The 23,737-nt window shown below is 38.6% G+C and overlaps 1 protein-coding gene across 2 annotated transcripts; it reads right to left on the reverse strand.

The window, feature by feature from the left end:
- Positions 1 to 199: 199 nt before the first annotated feature.
- Positions 200 to 22,724, reverse strand: stat6 (signal transducer and activator of transcription 6, interleukin-4 induced). 2 transcript variants are annotated; one of them, XM_065961086.1, is made up of 20 exons: positions 22,374 to 22,724; positions 13,901 to 14,046; positions 13,583 to 13,727; positions 13,003 to 13,095; positions 12,362 to 12,551; positions 11,624 to 11,724; positions 11,169 to 11,317; positions 9,790 to 9,906; positions 9,463 to 9,630; positions 8,917 to 9,004; positions 8,705 to 8,827; positions 8,456 to 8,548; positions 6,199 to 6,402; positions 6,021 to 6,115; positions 5,796 to 5,929; positions 5,337 to 5,486; positions 5,174 to 5,230; positions 5,008 to 5,064; positions 4,201 to 4,320; positions 200 to 4,108 (listed from the first exon to the last, which is right to left on the reverse strand). In XM_065961086.1, the coding sequence occupies exons 2-20, from the start codon at positions 14,032 to 14,034 to the stop codon at positions 4,053 to 4,055; spliced, it is 2,274 nt and encodes a 757-aa protein (XP_065817158.1). In that variant the 5' UTR covers positions 14,035 to 14,046; positions 22,374 to 22,724; the 3' UTR covers positions 200 to 4,052. The 2 variants fall into 2 exon arrangements, with proteins under 2 accessions (XP_065817158.1, XP_020503925.1); XM_020648269.3 differs by having other exon boundaries at positions 5,170 to 5,230; positions 22,374 to 22,723.
- Between the last annotated feature and the right edge of the window lie 1,013 nt (positions 22,725 to 23,737).

Below are 23,737 nucleotides of genomic sequence, written 5' to 3' on the forward strand. Positions count from 1 at the left end.
CCCACTTTTTGTAGTCTGATAGGAGTGAAGCTACAGTAGAGCAGTGGACTAATGCATGCTTTTCCATTTTTGATCCAGTGTGATCTCGCCCTTTGTTTTGTTTAATGAACTATGGGTAAAATACACGTATGTATTGTACTTAACCAGTATTTATTTGGCTCACTTTTTTCAGTTGTATGGGTGTGTGTGTGTGTGTGTGTGTGTGTGTGTGTGTGTGTGTGTGTGTGTGTGTGTGTGTGTGTGTGTGTGTGTGTGTGTGTGTGTGTGTGTGTGTGTGTGTGTGTGTGTGTGTGTGTGTGTGTGTGTGTGTGTGTGTGTGTGTGTGTGTGTGAGAGAGACAGAGTGAATGCATGTCTTTGTGCACGTGTATGCATGTGCTTGTTTTAATTGATCATTTTTACTTTTTCACTTTTCATTGCCACAACCCTTTATCTGTATTATGATTCATTTTATTTATCATAAATAACATATTATAGTTCTTCAATTTAACATTCTACCTTTTCCCCATCCTCGCTCATTCTGCAAAAGTTCAAAGGATTCCATATTTAGAGTGATCCCCTTTATGTGTCAGATGAGTCTTTTAGCCAAATTCATCAGTGTAGAACTTCTTTGTCATCTAGTGAAGCACATACACATTCATATTTATATTAAAATAAACACAAAACACAAAACTATCTGGTCTTTTCTGAGCTTCATAAAGGTAAAAAAAAACTTGTAGTTGTAAAAATTGTGAACAAACCTGTTACATATTTCTTTATGAATGGGTTGTCTGCAGGTTTATACCACATTGAAATACAGTATTTGTGTTGGGTTACATTTTCAATGATTTTCTGACATGAGCTTTGCTTTTAGAGCAGTGCTTGTAACAGATTCCTGTACAGGTGTGTGATAGTTGGTTTGCTTTTCTTTTGCTTGTCTGCCATGGAGAAACAAAGAAAACATAGCTGAAGAGCTGTCATGAGGAACAAATGCAATTTCTATGGAACTGTGTGTTGTTTGACACAACTGAAGGGTGTTTGTTACATCCACTCAAGGTAAGAAAATGAGAGAGTGCATGAGGTGAGATGGCTTGTTGCTGGTGTTGGCAAACACCTGGCGCCTTCTCTTTTCTCCCTGCTCTGATTTTTGAGAAGAGAGAATGTCACCCTGAGGTGACTGAAATCTTTAGTGTGTTTGTACAGGGTGATAAATGTTCTTTATTTTCATACAATTTACTCAAGAGAAAATGAACTTTGAAGCTGAAGCTTTGCATTGACCTGGTGTCCCCTCTCTCCTCCATTCCTCCTTCATTCACCCTACCGCCTCCCTCTGTTTACATAGCAGCCATGTTCTGCTCTAATGAGGGGACGGTCACTGAGATCATTCAGCATTTTTACAACCAGACCATTGTTGTACCAGCCTTGTAAGCTGATTCTCTTTATGCTTCCACTACATAACCTTTTTTTTCCTCTCAGTGTGATTTCCTTGGCAGTGGTTGAGTAGAATTTACATTTTTAGAATTTTTGTTCTAATTGAAAAGCTTTTTGATGTACAGTGTAAAGTTTTCTTTTTTTAAAAAAAACATTGCTGAACCTCGATGGATAGAAAATATAATATGCTAGTTGATGCAATGTCCTCTCTTTGGCTGATGGTTTATGGAAGTGATCACATTATGTTATACACCAATATGCTTTCATACAATGGACAGCCTTTTTGGTACCATGCATACTTTTCCAATCCCAATGCCACTGATTTATAATTTTTATATGTCAAAAAAATCCCAAAATTCTCATGTTGCCCATCCTTGTGGTCTTTTTTTCTCTTTTTGACTGACTAAAGAATAATACAGGATTTAAATATAAGATAACAGGCAGGACAAACCTGAATATGCACAAACCAAAGAAGCCTATACAAGCTATATGCAACAATTATCATCAACATAATGCACTTATGATAACCAAACCCAGACACTATGAACATTAACATTTGTTCACCAGACAATTTTTTTTTTTTTTAACACAGCAGCAGTAAAAGTTTAGATTTATCTACAGTACAAAGTACTCGTTGTATGGCGCTAAACAAATGATTGATTAATTGAATATCATAACAGATAATTAACCATATAAAGAATTTCCAAAATATATTTTGATAAAAACTGAGATTTTATTTGTCACCAATGTTGAAGGAATACATGCATTGTAGTATTAGCCTTGTGGTGATTAATTGACTTCACAAGATATATAAGGTCATCATCCAGCAAATGTACATGCAGTATGGTACATACAACACACTTTTATGTTATCAAAGTACAACATTGACAGTAATGGTAGTGCAAAGCTTTCATTATACCAAAAGTTAGTTTATAAGGATTACTGATTTCAATATTAATTCAGTGACCAATCAAATCAGTTAAACTCAGAAATCATGTTTAGAGCTTCACATAAGGTACTTCAACCTCTGTCAGAAACATTTATATCTTTGCCCAGCAGATTTCTTACCAAGTGCCACAATTTATCGTTTTTAAATTGTCGTCATTTACATTGTTCTAAATCTCGAAAAGCTTTGGAATCTTAGACCGTAAGACTGTAACAAAAGAACCCTGTGTCTCTTAATATACATTTACATGGCACACAAACATCACATGTTGATGTTTAACCCCTGATTACTCTATTCATGAAAGGAAAATCAAAAATGATCCTGATATAAAATTAACATCTAGGAATGAAATAATAATTGTTTAAAAGATTAAAGGCAAAGACAGATTGCATCACTGACTGGAAAAAACTGTTTGTGTATATTAGGGTATGTGGGGGGAAAAAAAAGTGATTTGGTACATGATTAAAAAAATGCCCGAATGATTGGCTAAGATTAACTAACAGTTGAAAGAAAATATTCTTAATTAAGTCTTCTATTACACATATAATAAAAGCCTTTCAACATCATCACCACCAACAAGTGTCCATCAACGCAGTGTAGTCATCAACACTAGAAAAGCTTATTGTTCCTCTCGTGTTCCCAATTTATAGACTGATACGGGGAAAACCGGAAGTTGACAAGCCGCCATTACTGCGGTGGCCTCTCCATTCTACAGCTGCGGACTTGAATGCGAGCAGGTCTAAAAAGTGAACGATGGGGAAGAAACTGGAGTATACAGTTTAACAGCCGGGAAAAGAGTAAACTTTGTGAAAAAAGGGGGAGTGCTCAACAGACTGCATGAGAGCGGACACAAAAACTAGTCCATGAGGATTAAATGCAGCATGTGATGAATGAAGCTAACTAGCTTGTAGAAAAACGTTATATTACATAGCATGTTATCACATATAATGTGGCGGCTGGTTGTTTTTTATCTTTTTCTCTGTTATATCATCAGGTCGTTGCTGTAAAAGATGTCTAACATTGAAAATCTAAATAATATTAAGATCTCCTCATCAGCATCTGTCAGACGTTTTGAATCTAACTATGAGGCCACCGCAGTAATGGCCGCCATCAAAAGATGGCAGCGCCCACAAACAGTCCGTAGGAATCAGTCTATACTTGACCTCAGGAGTCAGGATGGATAAGACTCACTAACATTTTAATACATTTTATCATGCATATCATGCATCCTTAACTCGATCCGCACGCATCCATGAAACTACAATAAAGCTTAGCAAGGCTTTTGAATTGAATGGAATGGTTAGCTACAACAGGGGGGGCATGTTTAGCATAGATTGTAGTATTACCAATCAGGAAATTGGCATCAATAAACTTAGAACAATGTGAGAGGGAGAGAAAAGGTTGTAAAACAAAGATGGTCGACTTCTTTCTGGCTTGTTCCGATTTTTACTTCAGCATTGACTTTGATGTCCTAGTTTCATGTAGCACCAGCTCAACATATAGAGAGTTTGTCCCAGACAGGGTTTTTGTTCTAAAGTAGAAAAAGCTGTAGATGGCTGATAAAAGTGAAGGAAGAAGGTCTGCACAAACTTTTTTCCATATGAAGGCCTGACGGATCAGTTTGGCAACTGTTTGAAGTTTCCTTTTGGAATCCAAAAACAAGTGTTCCTTCTATTGATCAGAGAAGATTGAATTACTCAGAGGCGCGTGGAGAAGAGAGTCAAAATCGAGCTCCATGTTGTTAGTTGTGTTACTAAAAGACAAAAAGACACATTTGCCTCTCAATACCTTATTGTGTTTTTTTTTTAAGAGCAAACAAAATAGCAAAGAAAGAATAATACCTACTTGTTATCAGAGTAGACACCAGGGTTGTTTGGACTGAACTCCACAGCAGGAGCAGGTGCGGTTTCCATTCTGTCTTGACTAATGGACTCTTGTGGGCTAAACGCCGGCTGGAACTGACGCCTGAAAGCAACAGCAGGAACAGGAAACTCAGTCACTGTAGCTATTAAGAGGAAATGTGAGTGGCCCTGTTACTTTCAATATGATGAGACTTTCCACTTTGGAAAGCAATGTTACCTGAGGATGTTTTATGTAAAATGTAGGGTGAGTTCACAGCACAATTCATGACCAGAATCCAACTTATACCTCCTGATACTCTTTTACAGACTATCAATACACTGAAATATAACAATGAATTAAGCTCCTAAACACTTAGCAGGTCCATCACTGAATCTATATTCCCTTGTTCTATGCAGAAAAGCACTGCTTAAACCAGAAATGTATGCTTTCATTTTAAATATCCGGAAGAAAATCATACAGAGAGACTTTACAAAATAAAACTTTTTATGAAACTGCTTCAACAGAATATGTGTTTTAAGAATAACATTTTTTGAGAAATAAAGAAAAAAATGTAAACCTTAATATCAACATAAGTGCGATTATTAATTCACTTGGGGTTTTCATATCAGAGGTCAAACTCCTTTATTTTGGGTCTGTTTATTTAGCCTCAGAGAAGTTAACATCTAACATAAATGTCTAGATATAAAAGCAGTATAAAGTAACTTGTGGTAGAGGGTAGGTCATTAGTGGATGAAAGACATTGTAATGGAATATAATTGACAGGAAATGAGTTGAGTAAGTGACACTTACAGCGGGAAGACATTACTTTCAGCATGATGTGCGGGGGGCGAGGCCGAGCCAGCTTCCCTGCTCACACAAACATCAAACAGTCGCCCATGATCTCCAATTACTTTAGATAACTTTAGTTTTAGTGTATCAAAATAAATGTTTCATCAGTAAAAAGCTCCTTACGTGCCGACTTTGGTATGGAGAGACACAGGAATGTAACCACTGCTGGGTGACGCTTGAGGTTCTGTTTCAAATGACAGCAGAAAAAAAGAGAACCTCATCTGTTAGCTGTTTCTTCTCACTCAAACATACAAGTACATACATGTAGCCATGTGCATTAAGATCATTACCTGAGTAGAATTTTTTGAAAACTTCATGTTTAGGATACTCAGGATACAGGTGTGTTATGTGGCCTATATCACGGATGCGGTCACCAAGGCTTCGGATCTCAAGATCTCTCCTGGTGAAGGGCTGGATGTTTTGGATTTTCTGTCCTCCATCTTCAGTGAACAAAAACATTTCCATTGCATGTGTGTGAGAAATAGAAAGAGAGAGACATAGTATTTGTTATTAACGATGACCTTGCAATGTTTTTTTTGCATCCTCTGATCTGTGCAGACATTTAATGTGTTGCTCCAGCCAGGTTATACTGCCTGAGCTTTTAGTGTGCTCCAACGTGTATCAATTAAAGAACACAGTTTAATAGTTATGTCAATATTTCTTGCTTAATTCAAAATAAATACCAATGATTTAAAAAAAAAGTCTTACATCAAAATTCAACATTAAGCTGGGCCCACAGAATCACTTACTCTCACTTGCAGACACGTATGCAATGGTGATGCCTCCGATCTCAGAGTCACTAAAGCGAAGCAAGAACGTCCCGTTTGGCCTGTCTTTGAGAATCAGGTGTAGATGCTGCTTCCCAATGAACCCAAATATCAGCCTATTCAAGCAAAACATGTCAAACACATGTAATTGTTGACAGACTACAGTATGTTGTACGTATGGTTGAACTAGCAGCAGAGCCTCCTCACCCTTCGCTCCAGTAGGTCTTGAGGTGCTTCTTGGTCAGCTCCATCACTCCCTCAAACCACTGCCAGAAAGTGAACGGTCGACCCGGCAGAACCTCCTGTGAGATTGAGAGGCACTGTGAGATTCGAATGCATGTCAGTCTGTGTGTGTCTGCAAGAGAGGACAAACATCAATGTGCACCTTATTGAACTGAGCCCAGGACACCAACATGTTGCTGAAGTCATCAGCAAAGTCGGGCTTATCAAAGATCTTCTGTGCCAAGAAGAGCTGATTGTAGTCGTCCAGATTGTGCTGTGTTTGAACCTCAGAGGTGAATTTACTGTTGAGGGTATTGCACATCATCCTCCAGGGCACCCGCTCCGGCACTATGAACGGCACCCTGTCCTAATGAGAAAGACAGATACACATTTACAATCATGTTCAGACGTTTTAGAGAAGAGAGGCCATTTATAAATAATTTTATATCTCACAAATTACATCAGGCTGCTTCCAGTCAGCACTTAAAAGTTGTTTTGATTCACAAAGCAATGCACATTACTGGAAGTCAGCTGTTTTCTTTAAACTTAAAAACATTTGTGAGTAATTCACTTTATATGATAAGCTTAGAGTGCAGAATAGATTCTGATAATATTTGGTTCTGGGGTTAGAGGCATAAACAGGACAGTCATCTTTAACACAGTTAGTGATTATTCATCTAGTATATTGCCATCATTTAAAACTCAATAGGCCTCAGTAGCAGACATTAAATATTCACATAAAGGTGTTTTGATAACAAAAACGTACTGGGTTCACTTTCGATGAACTATGTCTTTTCAACTGCACATGATTAAGCCAGCGATTCTCATATACTGTATATATATACTTTGTGGATTTCTATGCTTTAAGCTGTCAAATATGCACCCTAACAATGTTATTCGTCATTATATGTAAACACAATGTAATGAAGCTTTGACAGCAAGTTCAGTAAAGAAAATTACTTAAATAAATGTCTACATTTTTTTCCTTTTTAAAAATATTTATAATTCCTGCATAACTGTATTGAATTAATGAGCTTCTTGCTAGCAAACCACAATTTGGCCCTGGATGCTGTTCTTTGAATCTCACTGCAATCTAGTCATTCTGTCTTTCGGACCTATCCATTTAATACCATTCATGTCATCTCTGTCCATATCAGAATCAGAATCAGAATCAGAATCTGTGTTTATTGCCAAGTACACTTACACATTTGACAATTTGACTTGGTGTTTTGGTGCAAAACAGTTAACAAGGAAATATGAAAACAGCAGAGCTCCTGCTGACAAACGCACACCAACGCACTGAGACAACCATCTGCGGCGCCATCTTGGTATATCTATGTATCATATATTGTAAATAAAAGTGGACTTAGTCCCTCTTGATTTTAAAAGTGAAGACTTTGCTAGAGGTCATTAACCGGCATTATTTTTAAAAGAATGCAGGTTCAATTCCCTTCTATATTCGTTTTCAGAGAGGCGCTTAAGTGGTTGCAAAAAGAAGTGTAACTGTATGGACATCCATAACAAACTGACCCTTCTTGGTTGATAGTAAATATTTTCCAAATAAGTCTTTGGTCTCCATTGCTAGCTTCAAGTCTTCCTAAATATAGTCTGCATATCCACACTTTCATTTAAATATGGTCTCTTCAAGATCCAAAACTACAGGACGTGACCTTAAGGCTTCAAGGATGTGTCATTCTATATTAGTTTGCTTAATGAACCTACAATTAAGAAGTCAAAGTAAATATGTTTATATCATTCACAATCCATTGAAATTAATATCACTCAATTCAAAAAGACAAAAAAAACTACTAGCACTATCTGAAAAAAGTAAAAAGCCTTTTTTTAAATTGGCTATTTCATCATAGAAACTTTAAAAACAAGGAAAGTCATCAAAAGCTGGGAACAACCCACGCACAGCAACACAACCAGCCTTCTTCAGGGTCCACTCCTGACTGTCGTTTTTTTATGGTTTAATATCACTACAGTTAAAGGAGCAAACCAACATAGCGAGAGCGTGTGCCATGCAAGGTGAACATGTACATGAACTTCATTCAACACTGTGCCCTAATGTTGGTTCACTTTAGGAGTCAGTGCTCTGCTCACTCTTTTGAAATCTGCTGACACACCGCTCACCTATAAACAATGCTATCACCCATTGTCTATTGCAGCTGTTGATGTTACATTTCATAAGCTCAATCTCTGACACAACATCCACTTTCTGGGTGGCAGGAAGTAATTAACATCACCCTCCCACTGCCATGTATAATGAGTGGGGCGTTTCTGATGATAATACATGAGATTGTAGACTAAATTAGAGATAGTGAAGTCACAACAATACAGACAGAACAAATGTTGCATTTTCAAAGACAAAAAGCAATGGTACATATAGGCAAAATAAATATGGTTATAATGCCACTTACTGCTTCAGAAAAGGCGCAGTCCCATATGATTGTGGCCAGAGCGTTGTTATCTTGACTACCGTGAACAATGACGACGACTGGTAGAGAGATCATCTATAATCAATGACATCATTTCACATTAGCTGAATACATTCTTTCCATTAGAGAGAAAAAACATTACATACATGGAGTCATAAACATCCTTTCCCATGAAGCAGCAGGATGTTAAGAGTTGTTAAAGAGCAGGCCAAACAAAAGAAAAAGTCAAACCTGAATCCTGTAGGGAGTGTCACAGCCTGTGATGGAGATCTCTGTGGAGAACAGGAGAGCAAACTTCTCCTCCGTCACAGACTCTGATCCCTTTCTGTCTGCTCTCTTAATCTTCTTGATGGACTGTTAAACCAAAATACAAGTTTACGTTTGTTCAAAAAGAAGAAAAAAATCAAAGCTCGGCTGAGAAATCTAGAGCCTTTCTTGCCTACCATGTTCCTGAAGGTGGCACACGTGCTCTTGCTGGCTGTGTTGTGTTCCAGGACAGCTGAGTTGTTGATTAGTTCCCCGACATTATCACTGAACCAAAAACAAATGTAATTGTAAAACATCCCTACATATAACAAGTATTCAGTACCTCAATTGTAGCCACTTTGACTTGTTTGTATTTGGCACAAAGGAGTTACAATCTCAAAGGGTACTTTAAAAATCCGAAGGTCAAAAAGGGCAGATTCCAAAATGTTAGTTTGAGGTGCCATCTAAATAAGTAAACGTTTAGATATTAAAACACTCAAAGGGCGGGGGTCATAGTATAAATTATAGCATTGGGTACAGGTGCTAATTACTTATATTAACTGTTGACCTAAAAGTCTTTATTTGAGTGTTGTAATACATTTTAAGTGTGGGTATTGTTTAACTACTTAAAAAAAAGAAAGAAAAGGCTGGCAGCCATGAAAACCAGTTAGTGATGAGAACTACTCCTCTCCCCCTCTGAGACAGTGTGCATGCCATTGGGATTTCCTGGATGTATGACTCACCTGGGTATGCTGGTGAGGTTCCTGGCCTGCAGCTCATTGATGATCTGCGCCTTCAGCACCACAGGTTTCCCTGGAGCTACTTTCTCCCCAAGCAGATATCGCACGGTGGTGGAGAACTTTGACTGAGTTTTAATGACCTGAGGGGGCTGCCTGTCCACTACAAGAGAGCTGAAGGGGACATCGGTGACATGAGAGAGAAAAAGCTGATGAAATTAAATCAGGTATGTTGCTCTGGAAAAGTTCAAGTTCAACTTTTTATTTTCCAGTTTGCCAATTGAAAAATTAAAATACTTATATATAAACAGTAATGCAATGTAGCTTTGCTACCTTTGAATCAGAATCTGCACAAGTTTCGCCAGGCTTTCCTGGAGCTCTGGGATCTGCTCTCCTATCAGCATCAACTCCTGTCTCAGCTTTCCGTTCACCCCAAGCAGCTGCTCACACCTTAACAGAGATGATATATCAACATGACAAGGGGGCAAGTCTTTGTGACAATTCATCATTACAGAATATGATGAATTGTCACAGCTTGTTTGGATTAGGGATATGGCTTTAATATTCAAAAATAATAGACTGGTTGCATAACGATGTTGCATTCACTCACAAAAACTAATAAACAGCCATTAAAAAAACACGTAATATATTAGTAGACTACTTTGAAGAGGAGATAGTAAAAGGCCCGTACTTAATACCTTATGCTCTCTACAACTTTTGCCATTGCTCTTTCCTAGTTCTCTGATTTCCTCTCCTGTCTCAGTCACCTCACTCCCACATCCGGCCCTCCTGTCCTGCAATAACCCCTTCACCCCCCAGTCCCAGTCACCCACACATTCTCACCTGTTCCCCATCATGACTCCGAATCAGCCCATGAGTACTGTGTCAGTTTGTCAAGTAGCTGTGCTTTTATTTCATGTACCTGAGCCTCCATCTGTCCCTGCCTTTAAGCTGTGACATAGTGGCATAACTGGAATATCAATTTATGTAAGTGTCAAACTGACCATCCTGTTGATGGAACAGCATTGATTTCCCTCTATCCACACTTAAATAGAAGTGCTCATCGTTATTAATTGTTAGGTTCAGCAGTCTCTTAGTAACCACTTCCCGTTTTGAGTTTGGCTTGCTGGTAGAGACTGGGGCTTATCAATTAATGCAGTGGCCCAGGCGTGTTAAGTTTGCGGAGTAACATGTGGATCTCAACGCCGCACCATTCTGAACCATGTCATGTCACCCAACATCTAAGCTACTGTTTTACCATGAAGACAGACATCCACCACCTTCCCTTTTTTGTTCTTGTCCTTTGACCAACCTCTAACAGCAACAAAAATTTGAGCAAGAGACTGTACGTGTGGGCTGGCCACTTGACTGAGAGTTGTAGCTGTAGTTGTTGTTTGTTTATGTATGCATTATGTGTAGAGCATGAGCATTCCCTAGAGAAGCTACTCATTGTTGTAACATTATGGAAAACAAATCTTAAAGTAGACTTGAAAGCATTCAGCACTTGATCTGCTTTGATTTGACTCTAGACGCACAGTATGTCTATGTGTTTGAGTTTATGAAAATGTAACCTCTATCACTTTGGCCTCCCAAAGGGATAAATCAAACCAACTGTGCAGTGTCTTAAAAATAAAACACGAATGGCACTGGTTGTATGAAGTATGTAGTAATGTTTAATTGGTTGTTCCCCTTGGTTGTGCGTTTCACCTCACCAGGTCTGCAGGGGGTTCAGGTTGTCGTCAAAGGGATGTCCAATGGTGGCCTTGTGCTGCTCCCACCTCCACGCCTTCAGCCTGCTGATGAGTCGGCTCTGACACTGGTCCAGACAGTCCACACACTCCTTCAGCAGCTGGAAACGCTTCTATAACAACAAACATCCCGACATGCTACACTGATATACAGCTGCAAACACACTGTAAAAGATTAAAGGGCTTTAATAATACACTGACTGATCAAAGGACTTTCACCATATCTATTTGACTTTAAGACATACCTGCTAAATATCTACCTTAGAGTGGTAAGTAAAATCAGACTACACAAAACTTGCTGCTGTTTGTCTACAGTAAACTGATCATGTAAAACTTTGATTCAATCAGAAGTGTGAATAAAAAAATCCCTATACCTCTACAAGTGACTGATAATGTTGTGACTTGCAGCGTTAGCTCACCGTGGCCATGGCTTTCACGTTGTACTCCAGTTGCTGGATGCGGGTCTGGAGTTTCTGGATTTCTGAATTTGCAGGATCCAGTCCATTCTGTTGGATCGGCCCTGTGCCAATGATTAATAAAACCACATCATGAGTCTGTAATATGTGATGCTACTGCATTTCCTTAGATACAAAATGAAATGTTTTTGTTTTTGTTTGATGCCATAAAAAAACCTAACAAAAATATCTCAAAGAAAAACACTAAAAAAGACATATTACTATTCCATTTTTGAAATTGCTGCAGACTGATCTTCTCTGTCACACAACTTAATGACACACCATTTTAACTAACTGCATACCTATTGATGTAGAAAACGTTGTTTTCCCAAACTGAACTCAATTATAACCTTCATTTGTTTATAAAATAAAACTCATGAAAGAGGCCTGAGAAGCTGAACCTAAAACGTGTGTGTGTATATATATATATATGTGTATATATATATATATATATATAATATATATATATATTATATATATATAACCTGAAAAAGATGAAACCATGAATAAATCTTGAGAATAGAAACTAAAATAACCTTTCTTCTATTTATGTTATTACTTTAAGTCTAGTATTACAATGTTGCTATTTAGGTTTTTAAACGCAAAGCAGGTTTTCACTCAAGACAATCACTGTGTTTTCTTACTTTGAGCTTGTTTGCCTGTCTGTGTGTGGGTGTGGGTGTTTTTTGTTTTTTTTCTCACCTTGTAAACCCTCAAAGTTCTGCCTTTCCCAGTTGAGATCCTCCTGCTGCTGGTGTATCTGCTGTCGTATGTCCTGAACCTCCAGCACCTTCAGGACCAGGTGATCCACATCCTGCGCACTGGGGAATGAAGGTTCTCTGTTCTGGTACTGTTGGTAATGTGGAGGATTGGGTATGGGCATCTGTGCAGGCTACACACGAGACAGCATTCAATAAACGGTATTTGTGATGGATTAAGAAACAGCTTCTTTTTTTTTTTAAATTGATTCTAGAGTCAAAAATAATTAATCTTGGAATGTCTGGACAGACAACTGGCTTTCCTGCTGAGAATCTATACTAAAGAATTTGCACCCCTGGATGCACTAAGCTCACATTGCCTTTGTCCTATGTATAGTATAAAGTTTTGAAAAAAAGTATGTTGTACTTTTGGATCTCTGAACTTGAACACACATATCACAAAGTAGAGAGTTAAAAATTGTGTCTCTTTACTGCTTATTTGACCTTAATAGTTACAACTTTTCAATGAATGTTCAAACCCTTTGAATTTTTGTCGACGACTAAAATATGGCTGAATAAACAGCTGACTAGAAGAAAATTTGAACATAATATTGCAATAGAATGTTTAAAAAATGTAAAACAGACAGTATTTGTTACAGTGGCGAGCAGGCCCCTCTCCTCTCTGAGAATGTCTCTGACCATCACTGCAAACCGTAAAGGCTGCTGCTGAAACACGGTCTGTAAAACAAGAAATCACATACAAACACATATATACATTAAAAGAAGTTCACAATATCAATTTGGAAACACTTTATCTAGTTTGTCTCAAAATCACTGCATTTTGCTGTCTTGTTTCATTTATGCTAGAGCAGGTAGGCACAAACAGGTAGAGGAAGTTTCTGTGGTTTCTTTAAATTCTTTTGTATCTTGTGGTTTTTAGTAAATGGTGTTTTTATGTGAGACCTTCTCACCTACAACCCAACACACACCTTGCCTTGAATTTCCCCTGTTCTGTGCTCTGCTCTCAGACACTTAAATCTTCCGACCCCATTTGCAGTTACTCCTCATTAAAAGTAGCAGCTTAAAAACTTGATAATCTGGCCAGCATTCTTAACTATAGTACAAATGGCCACAGAGTGACACTGTCTCACTGAAACTTTATACAGTTCCATGAAGAAAACTTGATCCCATTTCAGAAGCAACAGAGCAACAGCATTTCCCCTACCATGTTTCTGCTTATCTGCATCAGCTTCATCCTGTACACCACGTTATTATTCTGCTGGGCGATTGTTCGCAGCATGTTGATGCTCTGGTCCAACAGAGCCTGAGCCTGGCTCTCCTTCTCCATGTTTTCCAGCGAAAAGTCGTCCCTGTGACAACACGCAGATAGAGTAGCTGCATTATGTAAACATAAACAGATGCATATTCTTGTATGTTAACACAAAACACCATGCATGAACAAGTAAACACAGTGTGCAATATCCAAACACGTGCACCCACTGTTTTGGCAAACACCTGTGTTGTGCACGTGTTGGTGTCATACCATCTTTGGCTCTCGATCCATTCAGCTAAAAATTGTCGGACTTCGATGGGGAAGGCAGTCGGGGGATAGAGGTTGTTGACAGTCTCATCAGGGAGGCACAGGATCATCTGAGACATGTGCATCCACTGGGCCATGATCAAGCAGCACTACAAAAGCAAGGAAAAGGATGTTAATGCATGACATGAACTGAATTATAAATCTACAGTTGAACCAAAAAGGACATCTTATACCAAACAGCACAATAGCAGTTGGAAGAAAAAAAAACAAGCATGCATTATTCATTTTTCCTATAATCAACAAATGAGTTGAAAAGACCAAAATCAAAAATAAATCAGTCTGCATCTCTATCTGCACCTAGTCCTGTTTCCTGTTTGTGGCTTTCAGGCCCGACATTCAAAAGATGTAGAACTATCAAAAATGTCTCACTGATACATCATTCAACTTGTTAACCTCAACCTAAGCACTACTCTTAAAAGAAAAAAAGTTAGAACCAACTACAAGCCATGCATCGTTTGAACCTCATAACAATTTTTATATTTACATGTATTCTTAAGGTTTCTGGAAAAACTAACTGTGTCCGAGTGAATTTACCTCAACCTGTCAGACTGTGTGAGATAAGATTCTTAAAACCTTAGAGCTACTTAATATCAAGCATTTGTTAAAACAGGCAAAAAATAATGCAGTTATTAAAGACTAAGCTAAGGTACTAAATAGTTTTTATGTGCAAGAGAAAATGGGATTTATTAAATATGAAGTGCACATGTGAATTCTAATGAAGGAACATGTCAACCCCTGCTGATTTACAGGAGATTTAACATTTTTGTTTAAAAACCTCAAAGCTAAACAAGGCTATGGATAAGATAACAACAAGAGCATGCTAAAGAGGGTTAGTTCTTTTTAAAGGATTTGTTGGTAACACGTGGGAATACTGCCGAAGACAACTGTATGTAGGTCAAAGAAACATCTGGAAACCCCTGTAGCTGTGGAGGGAATTATATCTTAATGATGTCAACAACAGCTGTGTTCTGTTTAAAAAATTGAAATCACAGGCTGATACAGCTTGCATTAACTTCATCAAGGCAACTCATAATGTGACTCACTACTACCATGTGCCGATATGCACTCCCAACAGTGCCTGTCTGGGCAGGCTCTTGATGAGTTGGTAGATGGTGTCCTGGGGCATCTTCTCCCAGACCTGGATCAGGGCATCAGTGAGCTCCTGGACAGTTTGTGGCGGTGTCAGATGTACCGACACATAAGGTCCAATATGTGCTCAATTGCATTTAGGTCAGGGGAACAAGAGGGCCAGTCAATGGCATCAATGCCTTCATCATCCAGGAACTGCCTACGCACTCTGGCTACAGGAGGCCAGCATTGTCCTGGACCACCTAGAACCCAGGGACCACTGCACCAGTGTAAGGTCTGACAATCACTTTGAGGATTTTATCACAGTAGCCAACAGCAGTCAGGGAACCATCAAAAGTTATGCCTCCTCAGAAAATTACTGACCCATCGCCAAACATGTCATGTTGGATGATGTTAAAGGCAGCATAACATTCACTAAAGCGTTCTCAGACTCTGTCACGCCTGTCATATGTGCTCAGTGTGAACCTGCTCTCATCTGGGAACAAGACAGGGCACCAATGGCCGACCTGCCATTTCAGGAGTTTTCAGGTGTATGCCAATTGAGCTTCCAATTCTGGGCTGTGAGCACAGGTCCCACTGGAGAACGTCTGCCGCTTATGCCACCATCATGAAGCCTGTTTTTGAAAGAGTGGACAGAAACGTGCACACTAAGCCTGCAGGAGGGCTCTGGCAGTGCTCCTCCTGTTCCTCCATGCACAAAGAAGCAGATACCGGTCCTGCTGGGTAAATGCCCTTCTTTGATCATTGGTCAAAGTCACATGTGCTCAGTGTGAACATTGATCATCAACCGCTGTTCACCCAACAATGATCATTGAATGAACAGAGTTTTAATGTCACTTTGATGGTGTAGCTGGCAGTCTAATGTCCCATGTCAGCTACCGTAGCTCTAGGCTCATGCCAACACCTTCCACTTCTGCAAAGCCACTTCTGCAAGTTTATTTCAGTATTTTAGTTGTAATAGTAGTACATAAGCAGTTGGCTCATATGTTGTAGCTTTTCCTGCTTTTCTTCTCCATTTTTTTGATGTTTTCGTTGAGTTATTTTCATTGCTGCAGAGTAATCTGTCTTTGGCACACACTGTAGTAAGATTTTGAGACTGCACAACCCATGACACAAATTAGATAAATTGGCTAACTTTATGATTTGTCTGGTGACATTATTTGCTTGAATTCATTCCTTAAAACAGTAACATGTTTATCCATCCATACACCTATTTCTTCTGCTTATCCGAGGTACCATTGGGGTGGGAGCAGGCGAAGAAATTCAAGAGATAAGAAATTCAAAAGTCTGGTATGCTGACCTGTAGACTCCAGCACAGCATGTCTTAAGACATGTTCTGGCCTGTTCATGCCACATTTTAACAAAGCTTTAAGCACTTAAATTTGCCCATTTGCATTAAGCTTTGTATCATTAGAAACCTGGTTGTATTTTTGAATGGTCGTGCAGCCCTCCCTCATTTTCCCCTGAGATGGGAAATCTTTGTATTTCTGAGTCTGAAATGGAACTTCCAGTGACGCAAAATGACAATTTTTCCAAGATACCAATTCCTTCTGGAAGAAATTTCGGAATCAGTTGAGGAAATGGCCTCATGTGTTGTAGTAAATATGTCTGTAAATGTTTTTATTACTATATTTCTACTGCTATACTGTATATTTTGGAGAAACTGTAACGATCGAATTTCCCTCTGGGATTAATAAAGTATTTCTCATTCTGGACCTTAGTGGGAGTGGCCTGCGGTGCTGTGCATTCTGGGATTTGGTGTCTTTCATCCACATGAGCCAAAAAGACACTTTCTGCCTTTTCTCGGCCAAGAAGGCACCAACTTGAAAATGTATTTCACATTTCTACTACATATATGACCCAATGTCAATACAGATTCATGTTTCAACGGGTGAAGTATCCCTTTAAGCTCTCTTCTCCTGCATTTGTTTAGATAGCCTAACTTGCTAATTGCTTCATTGATTTCTTAGTCTCATTATTTTTTACAATCTGCTATTTTTATTTATTTTGAAAGGGACAGTGTACAGCCACATAGCTGTTCTAGAGTTAACTTTGAGCTAATTTACATCTGTAAAGACAATTTCTCAGTTAAGAAATAAAATATAAACTTAAAACATCTACACAACCAACAACAGCGTCAAATTCTTCCACAGTGAAGTTCACAAATGATATTACACCATAATAGGCTAAGTAAGAGCACTACACTTGGTACAGGGTTATACATAACCACTACCTCAAGTTCCTCCATAATGAAATAAATGATGCAATATTAATCCATTAAGAAGCTTAAGTAAGCTAATGTTGGCTGGCTGTCTCTAGTGTCCTAGTGTGATAAAATGTTGAAGCCAAACCTTTGGGTTCATTTAGATGTAGAGCAGTTCTGTTTTCTAGAAGGAAAAGTGAACATTTGAATATTGGATTCTACTCTTCAACAGGTGAAACAGTATCATACCTCTGAGTGTCTTCATCAAGAACTATCACTTTTGGCCTTGATCACCAATAACACTGAGTTATGAGGTTTCTGTTTGTGATTACTGATACTAGTAGATAAAATACAGTGGATCAGAGTTTAACAAAACGTATCAACATCAGCAGAGTTTAATAACAAAGAGAAGACCGACCTTTAAACAGATGCTAAGTGGACACAATGGACACTTAAGCAAACTATAAAGACTGGGAGTCTATTGTGTGTATTTTAAAAGACTTAATACGGTGCACATTTATGAAGCTCAGCGGTCATCAGCTGATGTCATCATCACAAACGTGACTGTATGGGGGAAAAGACGTCTTATGTCTCCTAATTTCTATTTTAAGAAATGTATTTATTTGTTCCCTCTCTCCTTCCAATTGTTTCCTTGTGTCTCTCCATGCATTTCTGCTGGGAGGGAATAAGATTCAAGAGAAGGATGTGTGATGCATGGACACAAATTAAGAGACATGGGATGTACCCTATGTGAAGCCCGGGTGAGCCGATGTGTGAGCACAGCTGGTAAATCCATGGATCCATGGATCCATGAATCCAGAATCGTTTTGAATAGAAAATAGATTTTGAATCGAATTGTGACCACAACAATCAAAATCAAAATCAAAATCGAATCGAATCGTGAGACACCCAAAGATTCCCAGCCCTACTGTATATATATCACGCATTCAGTGAGTGATGCTATCAACCCCCATCTGACAGTGAGGTGCATAATGAAGATTTCAGGGGCGGCCTTTCCTGAAATATTCTTGAAATGTTCAGGGGTGCATGTGTAAAAAAGGCTACTGTTGAATCCAATCAACAGTGGAACCTGGATTTTGTGCCACATGCCCCTTCAGGCTTTCCATCACTGCTCAGTTTTGCACAGGCTTCTTGACAGAATCTTTAGCGGGAGCCTGAATCTTCTGAGATGTGCTCCAGGTGTAGACCTGATCCTAAGGCTTTGACTCCCCTCTCTTTGGCCTGTTTAATCTGTAGCTCACGCATTTTATCAAGATTTCAATTTAGATGGTGGTTGATCTTGTACATTGCATGAGTTTGAGCTTTTCTTTGATTATTTCCAACTGGTAGTAAAACACACAGAGATGACTGATATCATGCTGTGAACCAGCTAGCGGGTCTCCTTCATTTTCACAGTCTTTTGTTATTTTTTAGGACATTTATGGTACCAAGATAAATGATTATACCTGTCAAATATTTGTTATTTCTTGCAACTGACGCATGAAGGTATATTGCTTATTTTACCGATGTAACTTTATCCTTTTTATGTTTAACTGTGGTTTGTGAAGATCTATATATCCATTTGTGTATTCTATAACATTCATTCATTCATTTCTATTATAATATATAATTATAATAATTATTAGACTTAGTTGCCTACTTATTGGTATGTTATCTACAAAGACCCAACATTAATCCATCATGAATGAGCACAGCACTAAGCAACATATAGCAAAGTTACAGGGGCAAGGAAAATCTTCCTTTAAAAGGCAGAAACCTTGAGCAAAACCGGACTTATGTTTAACAACCTTCTGCCGGACCTGTGTTGGGCTTGAAAAGAAGGATAGAGGGAGGTGCAGGCAGAATGAGGACAGAGACAATCAGATTAACAACAATGAATGAGATGGATTTATATGTTAGTAATAATTGTAAAAGTATGAGCAACTACCGTTGCAATTGTTTCAAATAATTGTAGGAATTTGACTAATATCCTTTTTTTGACTTGTGGTATTACTAACAAGTTTTCTGAAATACAACTCAGGAAAGCCAGCTAAGTTTTGGTGAGAAAAAGGTGCACCAAATGAAACAACTTTAAGCAGAACCAAACTAAACTAGGTCACAAAAATCATGTCTGTGTTGCATTCTTTCAAGATGTGCCAGTTAAAAGGGGGTGGGCAGAGGAACTTTAGACTCTAGTCTAAGAGCAATCTGACAGCACAGGGTCAGCTATCTGCAATACATTTCCAAGAGCAAGCTGTGTACCATTAATGTTACAATTTAAAGGTGGTTATTTAGTTTAGTTATTTTTATATATGAAGACATAAGATGTGATCAATGAAGTCTCTGTGGTACAAAAAGCTTTTTCCACTCATTAGATGAGTCCCCTCCCATCTGCAAGTCGAACATGCCTTCCTCTCCCTGGTGTACAGAAGCCAGAAACATCCCTGGTGGGAATCTCTCGGACATCACAAACAAGTTCCCTCCCTCTCAGCCAGCTAGCCTCATGCCCATGTAGAACAATAAAGAACTAAGGTTTACAGTAGTAGGCAACAGTAAAAAACAAACAAAAAAAAACAACTAAATCATTGTGTATCAATATATTTGTGTGAAAATAGGAAGGGGGTTCAACTCGAGCACACTGGAGGAGATGTAAGGGAAGATTTATATAACTTTAGATTATATCTCATATTCCTGTGGTGTGCCCATGCTAAATCTTTTTTAGTGCTTTTTGCCAATATAAATAAAATTCATAAAAACAAAACTTTCTTTATTTGGTTAGGAAAGCTTTTGAGTGACAAAAAATCGGGGGAGAGAGAATGGGGGATGTTATGCAACATTAAAGAGGTCATATTATGCCCTTTTTGGGGTTTATATATTTAATCTATGTACCAACTAAAGTATGTTCACAATAGCTAAAGTTCGAAAAAAGTGTCTGTTTTCATGTACTGCCGCTCCATGCACCGGCTCGCTTCTGACTCTCTCTCTAAGGCGCTGAAGTGCCCATGTTCAGAGTCCCCACGTGTGCCAAGTCTGATCTGACTGGTCGGCCTGTCGGCTCTGCCGTAATTGGTCAGTCGCTCAGCACGGTTCTTGGAAAACACACGAAAGAGCATATAAAACCAGAAAAAGCATAATATGACCCTTTTAAGGCCTGAAGTTGAGCCTGTGCAATGAAGACTCTAGCCTCTGTTTATTGGGCACCTGCTCTACCAACTGAAGTCAAAGGCGCCCCATGTGATGTCTTTTCTCATGAAAGGCGCATATAGTTTTAAGGGGAAAAAGTAGTGTTGGTAAAATATACCCATTTCATCACTTGTTGTGTGTTGATTTGCTTTCTTTGTCTTTTATGCGTATCATCAAAAACTATTTTTTAAATATATATATTACAGATACTTAACGCTGGATAGCCTAGTGATAATGTCGACCATGTCAAATGTTTACCCTGGCCTTTGCTACATGTCGTCCCATCCCAACATTTCCTGTCTCTCTTCAGCTGTCCTATCCAATAAAAGCAAAATGATTCAAAAATATCTTACTGTATAACAATCAGCAATAACCATTAATCGATAAGGAAAAATAGCTGTTGGGGAACACTTGCTCACAACCTTTAAATGTTTTTGTTTCAGTTGTCCTCTCTTAAAAGCTGTCAGACCTGATGCCAGTGTGTTCTCTTGCAGCTATTGCTGAACAATGTGTCAATGAATCGGTATTTTCAGTTTGAACTTGCTGACTGAATTAGACCTAGAATTACGCATTGAGAAATTCTGGGTTTACACATCAACATTTAAGAACTAGGAAAAGCACTCTTGAATACAGATTTCTGATAAACTGGTTAAGGGGAACATACTATAGCAAAGCACTGCCAGTGGAGTTTCTAGCACCTCCATTAAGACATTCGCCTGTTTTAAGGAACCGAAGGCTCTGAGCAAAAACATTCGGTAGCTCAAGCAGCCTTTCTTACTTTTAAATTAGCCAACCATCAAAAGATGAAAATAAACACAACAAATCCTGGTTGCCAACCCACTGCACATAATTTTCAACAGAAACATCCAAAAATATTGGCTATATCTTATCAATCAAATGTCCCCCATATTTTTTAACGAGGACTATTATTGTTCAGGACCTACAGGAAGCACTACACAGGTCATATTTTCATTTGGGGGTCCTAGTGGCATGGAGCTTATTGGTATTTTCTCTTTGTTATGTAATGAAACTGTGGGAGCAGCACATGGGCCCACTAAGTCGGGCCATGATGGGTGATAGTAAAAGCTTTCCGTTGTCATTACTGTCTCTGGAGGCCAGGATCATTTCTACAGAGCTGCACATGTGTCTGATGCCTCCGTGATGGCGGCTCTGTGATAACTGGACGGCTTTCAAAACTCTCACATAGTTGGCACACTCTAACTTGTGTGAAAAAAAAAAAAAAAAGCACACACAAATATGCATGCAGGAAGAAAAAACAACAACAATGAAAATAGTCTTACAAAATGAGTTACAGCTTCACATTGGAGTTCAATGCAGCTGCACGTCTTACAAATTATTTCATTAAAATAAAGAAAACTGAAGCGCAGCTGCTTCTGTGTTTTTTCTCTGGATATAAGCTCTTATATTCAGTAGGCTACATGCTATGATGTCGTAGAAACAATGTCAGGCTACCCCAAGACAGAATAGGATACTGCCTAAACAGTATGCTATAGCCGACACAGATTGGATTTCCAGTAATATTAGGCTACAGTGCAAAAACACATGCTTATTGGTACAGATAGTTCGGAGTAACATGAAGGGACTTGATTGGTAAAGAAAATAATGTTGCTGCCTTGAATTGCGTCATAACACAATTTCCTTCAACTTCAGAAGCGTTAACGTCAACAAACTGTTAAAAAGCAAGGGTGAACTTTTACAAGCTGACGAAATGGCTTTAACCTGGAAAAAAACGACAAAACACTTCTATCGTTTAAAAAAGCTGTTGAAGAATATCTTTTTTTGTTTATTCGGTAACTAAAACTGAAAGAGGCACTGTTAATATTGTTTTTCAAAGCTCACTTCCAATAGTTGTCACGGCCTCTTCAGGCCTATACCCCCAAAAATATTTGTTCCAACACATAACACAACAATGACACGTACCTTGAGTTGTATAGGTTACAGATTTCAAAACATTGAAAAATTTTATGGTTCTTCTCTTCTTCTTCCTCCTCCTCCTCCTCTGTCTCATGTGAAGTCCAGCAGTCCGACACTCTTACTGATCATTTTCTGCCTCCATCACTCAGTGTAACTCTAAAGTGGACCCTTACAAGCTGATTTTGTTATAAAGTCGTTTTAAACCGAGGAGAACTCCACTTTAAGATCGGGACAGTTTAAACAGGACGCAAACTAGATCTAGCCTACTTTCAAAACGCAAGAAAGTAGGTAGGGCTCACTTCCCTGTTAAGAGCGTTTATGCCACTCGCAGACGAGCGCTCGCTATTTCCTGCCCTCACGTTCATCTTCACACATGACCCGCAGGCAAAGCAGAGCGTCATCAGGACTGCCTCTTCACAAGCATGTTTAATGGCTACGCTTGTATTAGCCCGATCTAGCATAACACAAATGTGATCTACAGTATGTTTGTGTCCGATCTTGCTCCCATTTGTGTTTATACATTTGGTCATCACTGTAATTTCACACCTGAAGGATGCAATACACTGCCTTTAATGTGTCAAATACTGAAATATAGAACTCAAAGCAAGGCATTTGTCCGCCACCTTTTAAAACAGAAACTAAAGTCAGTCGTGGCTTGGTGAGCTTCCTGAGAAGGAGACGTAGGCGGAGTAATGTTGAGTCATTTCAGCAGATGGTGTAACTTCCAGTAAGTCTTTACTGAGACACATGATACCATATCTGCTCAAGGCAGTGCTTTCAACTCAGACATCTTCCCAACGACATCCACTATCCGGAAATCTTCAGACCCTCATAGTTTGACCTGTCTGAGTTTATGCTAAGAAAATAGCCTGTCCTTTGTTTTTACATTTTTTCTTTATTTGCTTGCAGCTTGCAGCTTTTTTTTTCCTGGCGACTGAACATAGGGGCCATTCAATATTTTAACCCAGCTGGTCCGAGTGCAAATTTAATCTCATATGCAAAACAATATGGAAGTTCGTTTATTTATTTATTATTTATTTATTTGTTTTCATTTGTCCATACTTGTACTTTTCTATAGACTATTTATCACCAGCTTTATTATGATTGTTATTATTGTTAACTAATTACAAATTAGGGCTTTCAGAGACTGTGCTGATAGTACAGGTCACTACTGCAGTGTCATTTATCAGAAATAGTTCATCCTTTGTTTTTTAAAAACCGGAAATAACGTTGAAAAAAATCAAACACTTGGATTAGATCAACTACAAATGAGGAATTGATTATTTGAGGTGAAACCAGTACCTACCTCTTATTTAATACACTGTGAATTATTTTTCAAGTAAGCCAGTCTTTCACTCTTTAATCTCCAG

Source organism: Labrus bergylta, chromosome 12 (genome assembly GCF_963930695.1).
Source record: "Labrus bergylta chromosome 12, fLabBer1.1, whole genome shotgun sequence".
Taxonomy (NCBI): Eukaryota; Metazoa; Chordata; class Actinopteri; order Labriformes; family Labridae; genus Labrus; species Labrus bergylta.

Coding starts and splice junctions, on each gene's coding strand:
- stat6 (XM_020648269.3), bottom strand. CDS start 14,034: ATGGCCCAGTGGATGCACATGTCTCAGATGATCCTGTGCCTCCCTGAT. Junction 9,005..9,462: donor AACCTCACCAGCATACCCAG/GTGAGTCATACA, acceptor TTTTTGGTTCAG/TGATAATGTCGGGGAACTAA. Junction 8,549..8,704: donor ACACTCCCTACAGGATTCAG/GTTTGACTTTTT, acceptor CATTGATTATAG/ATGATCTCTCTACCAGTCGT.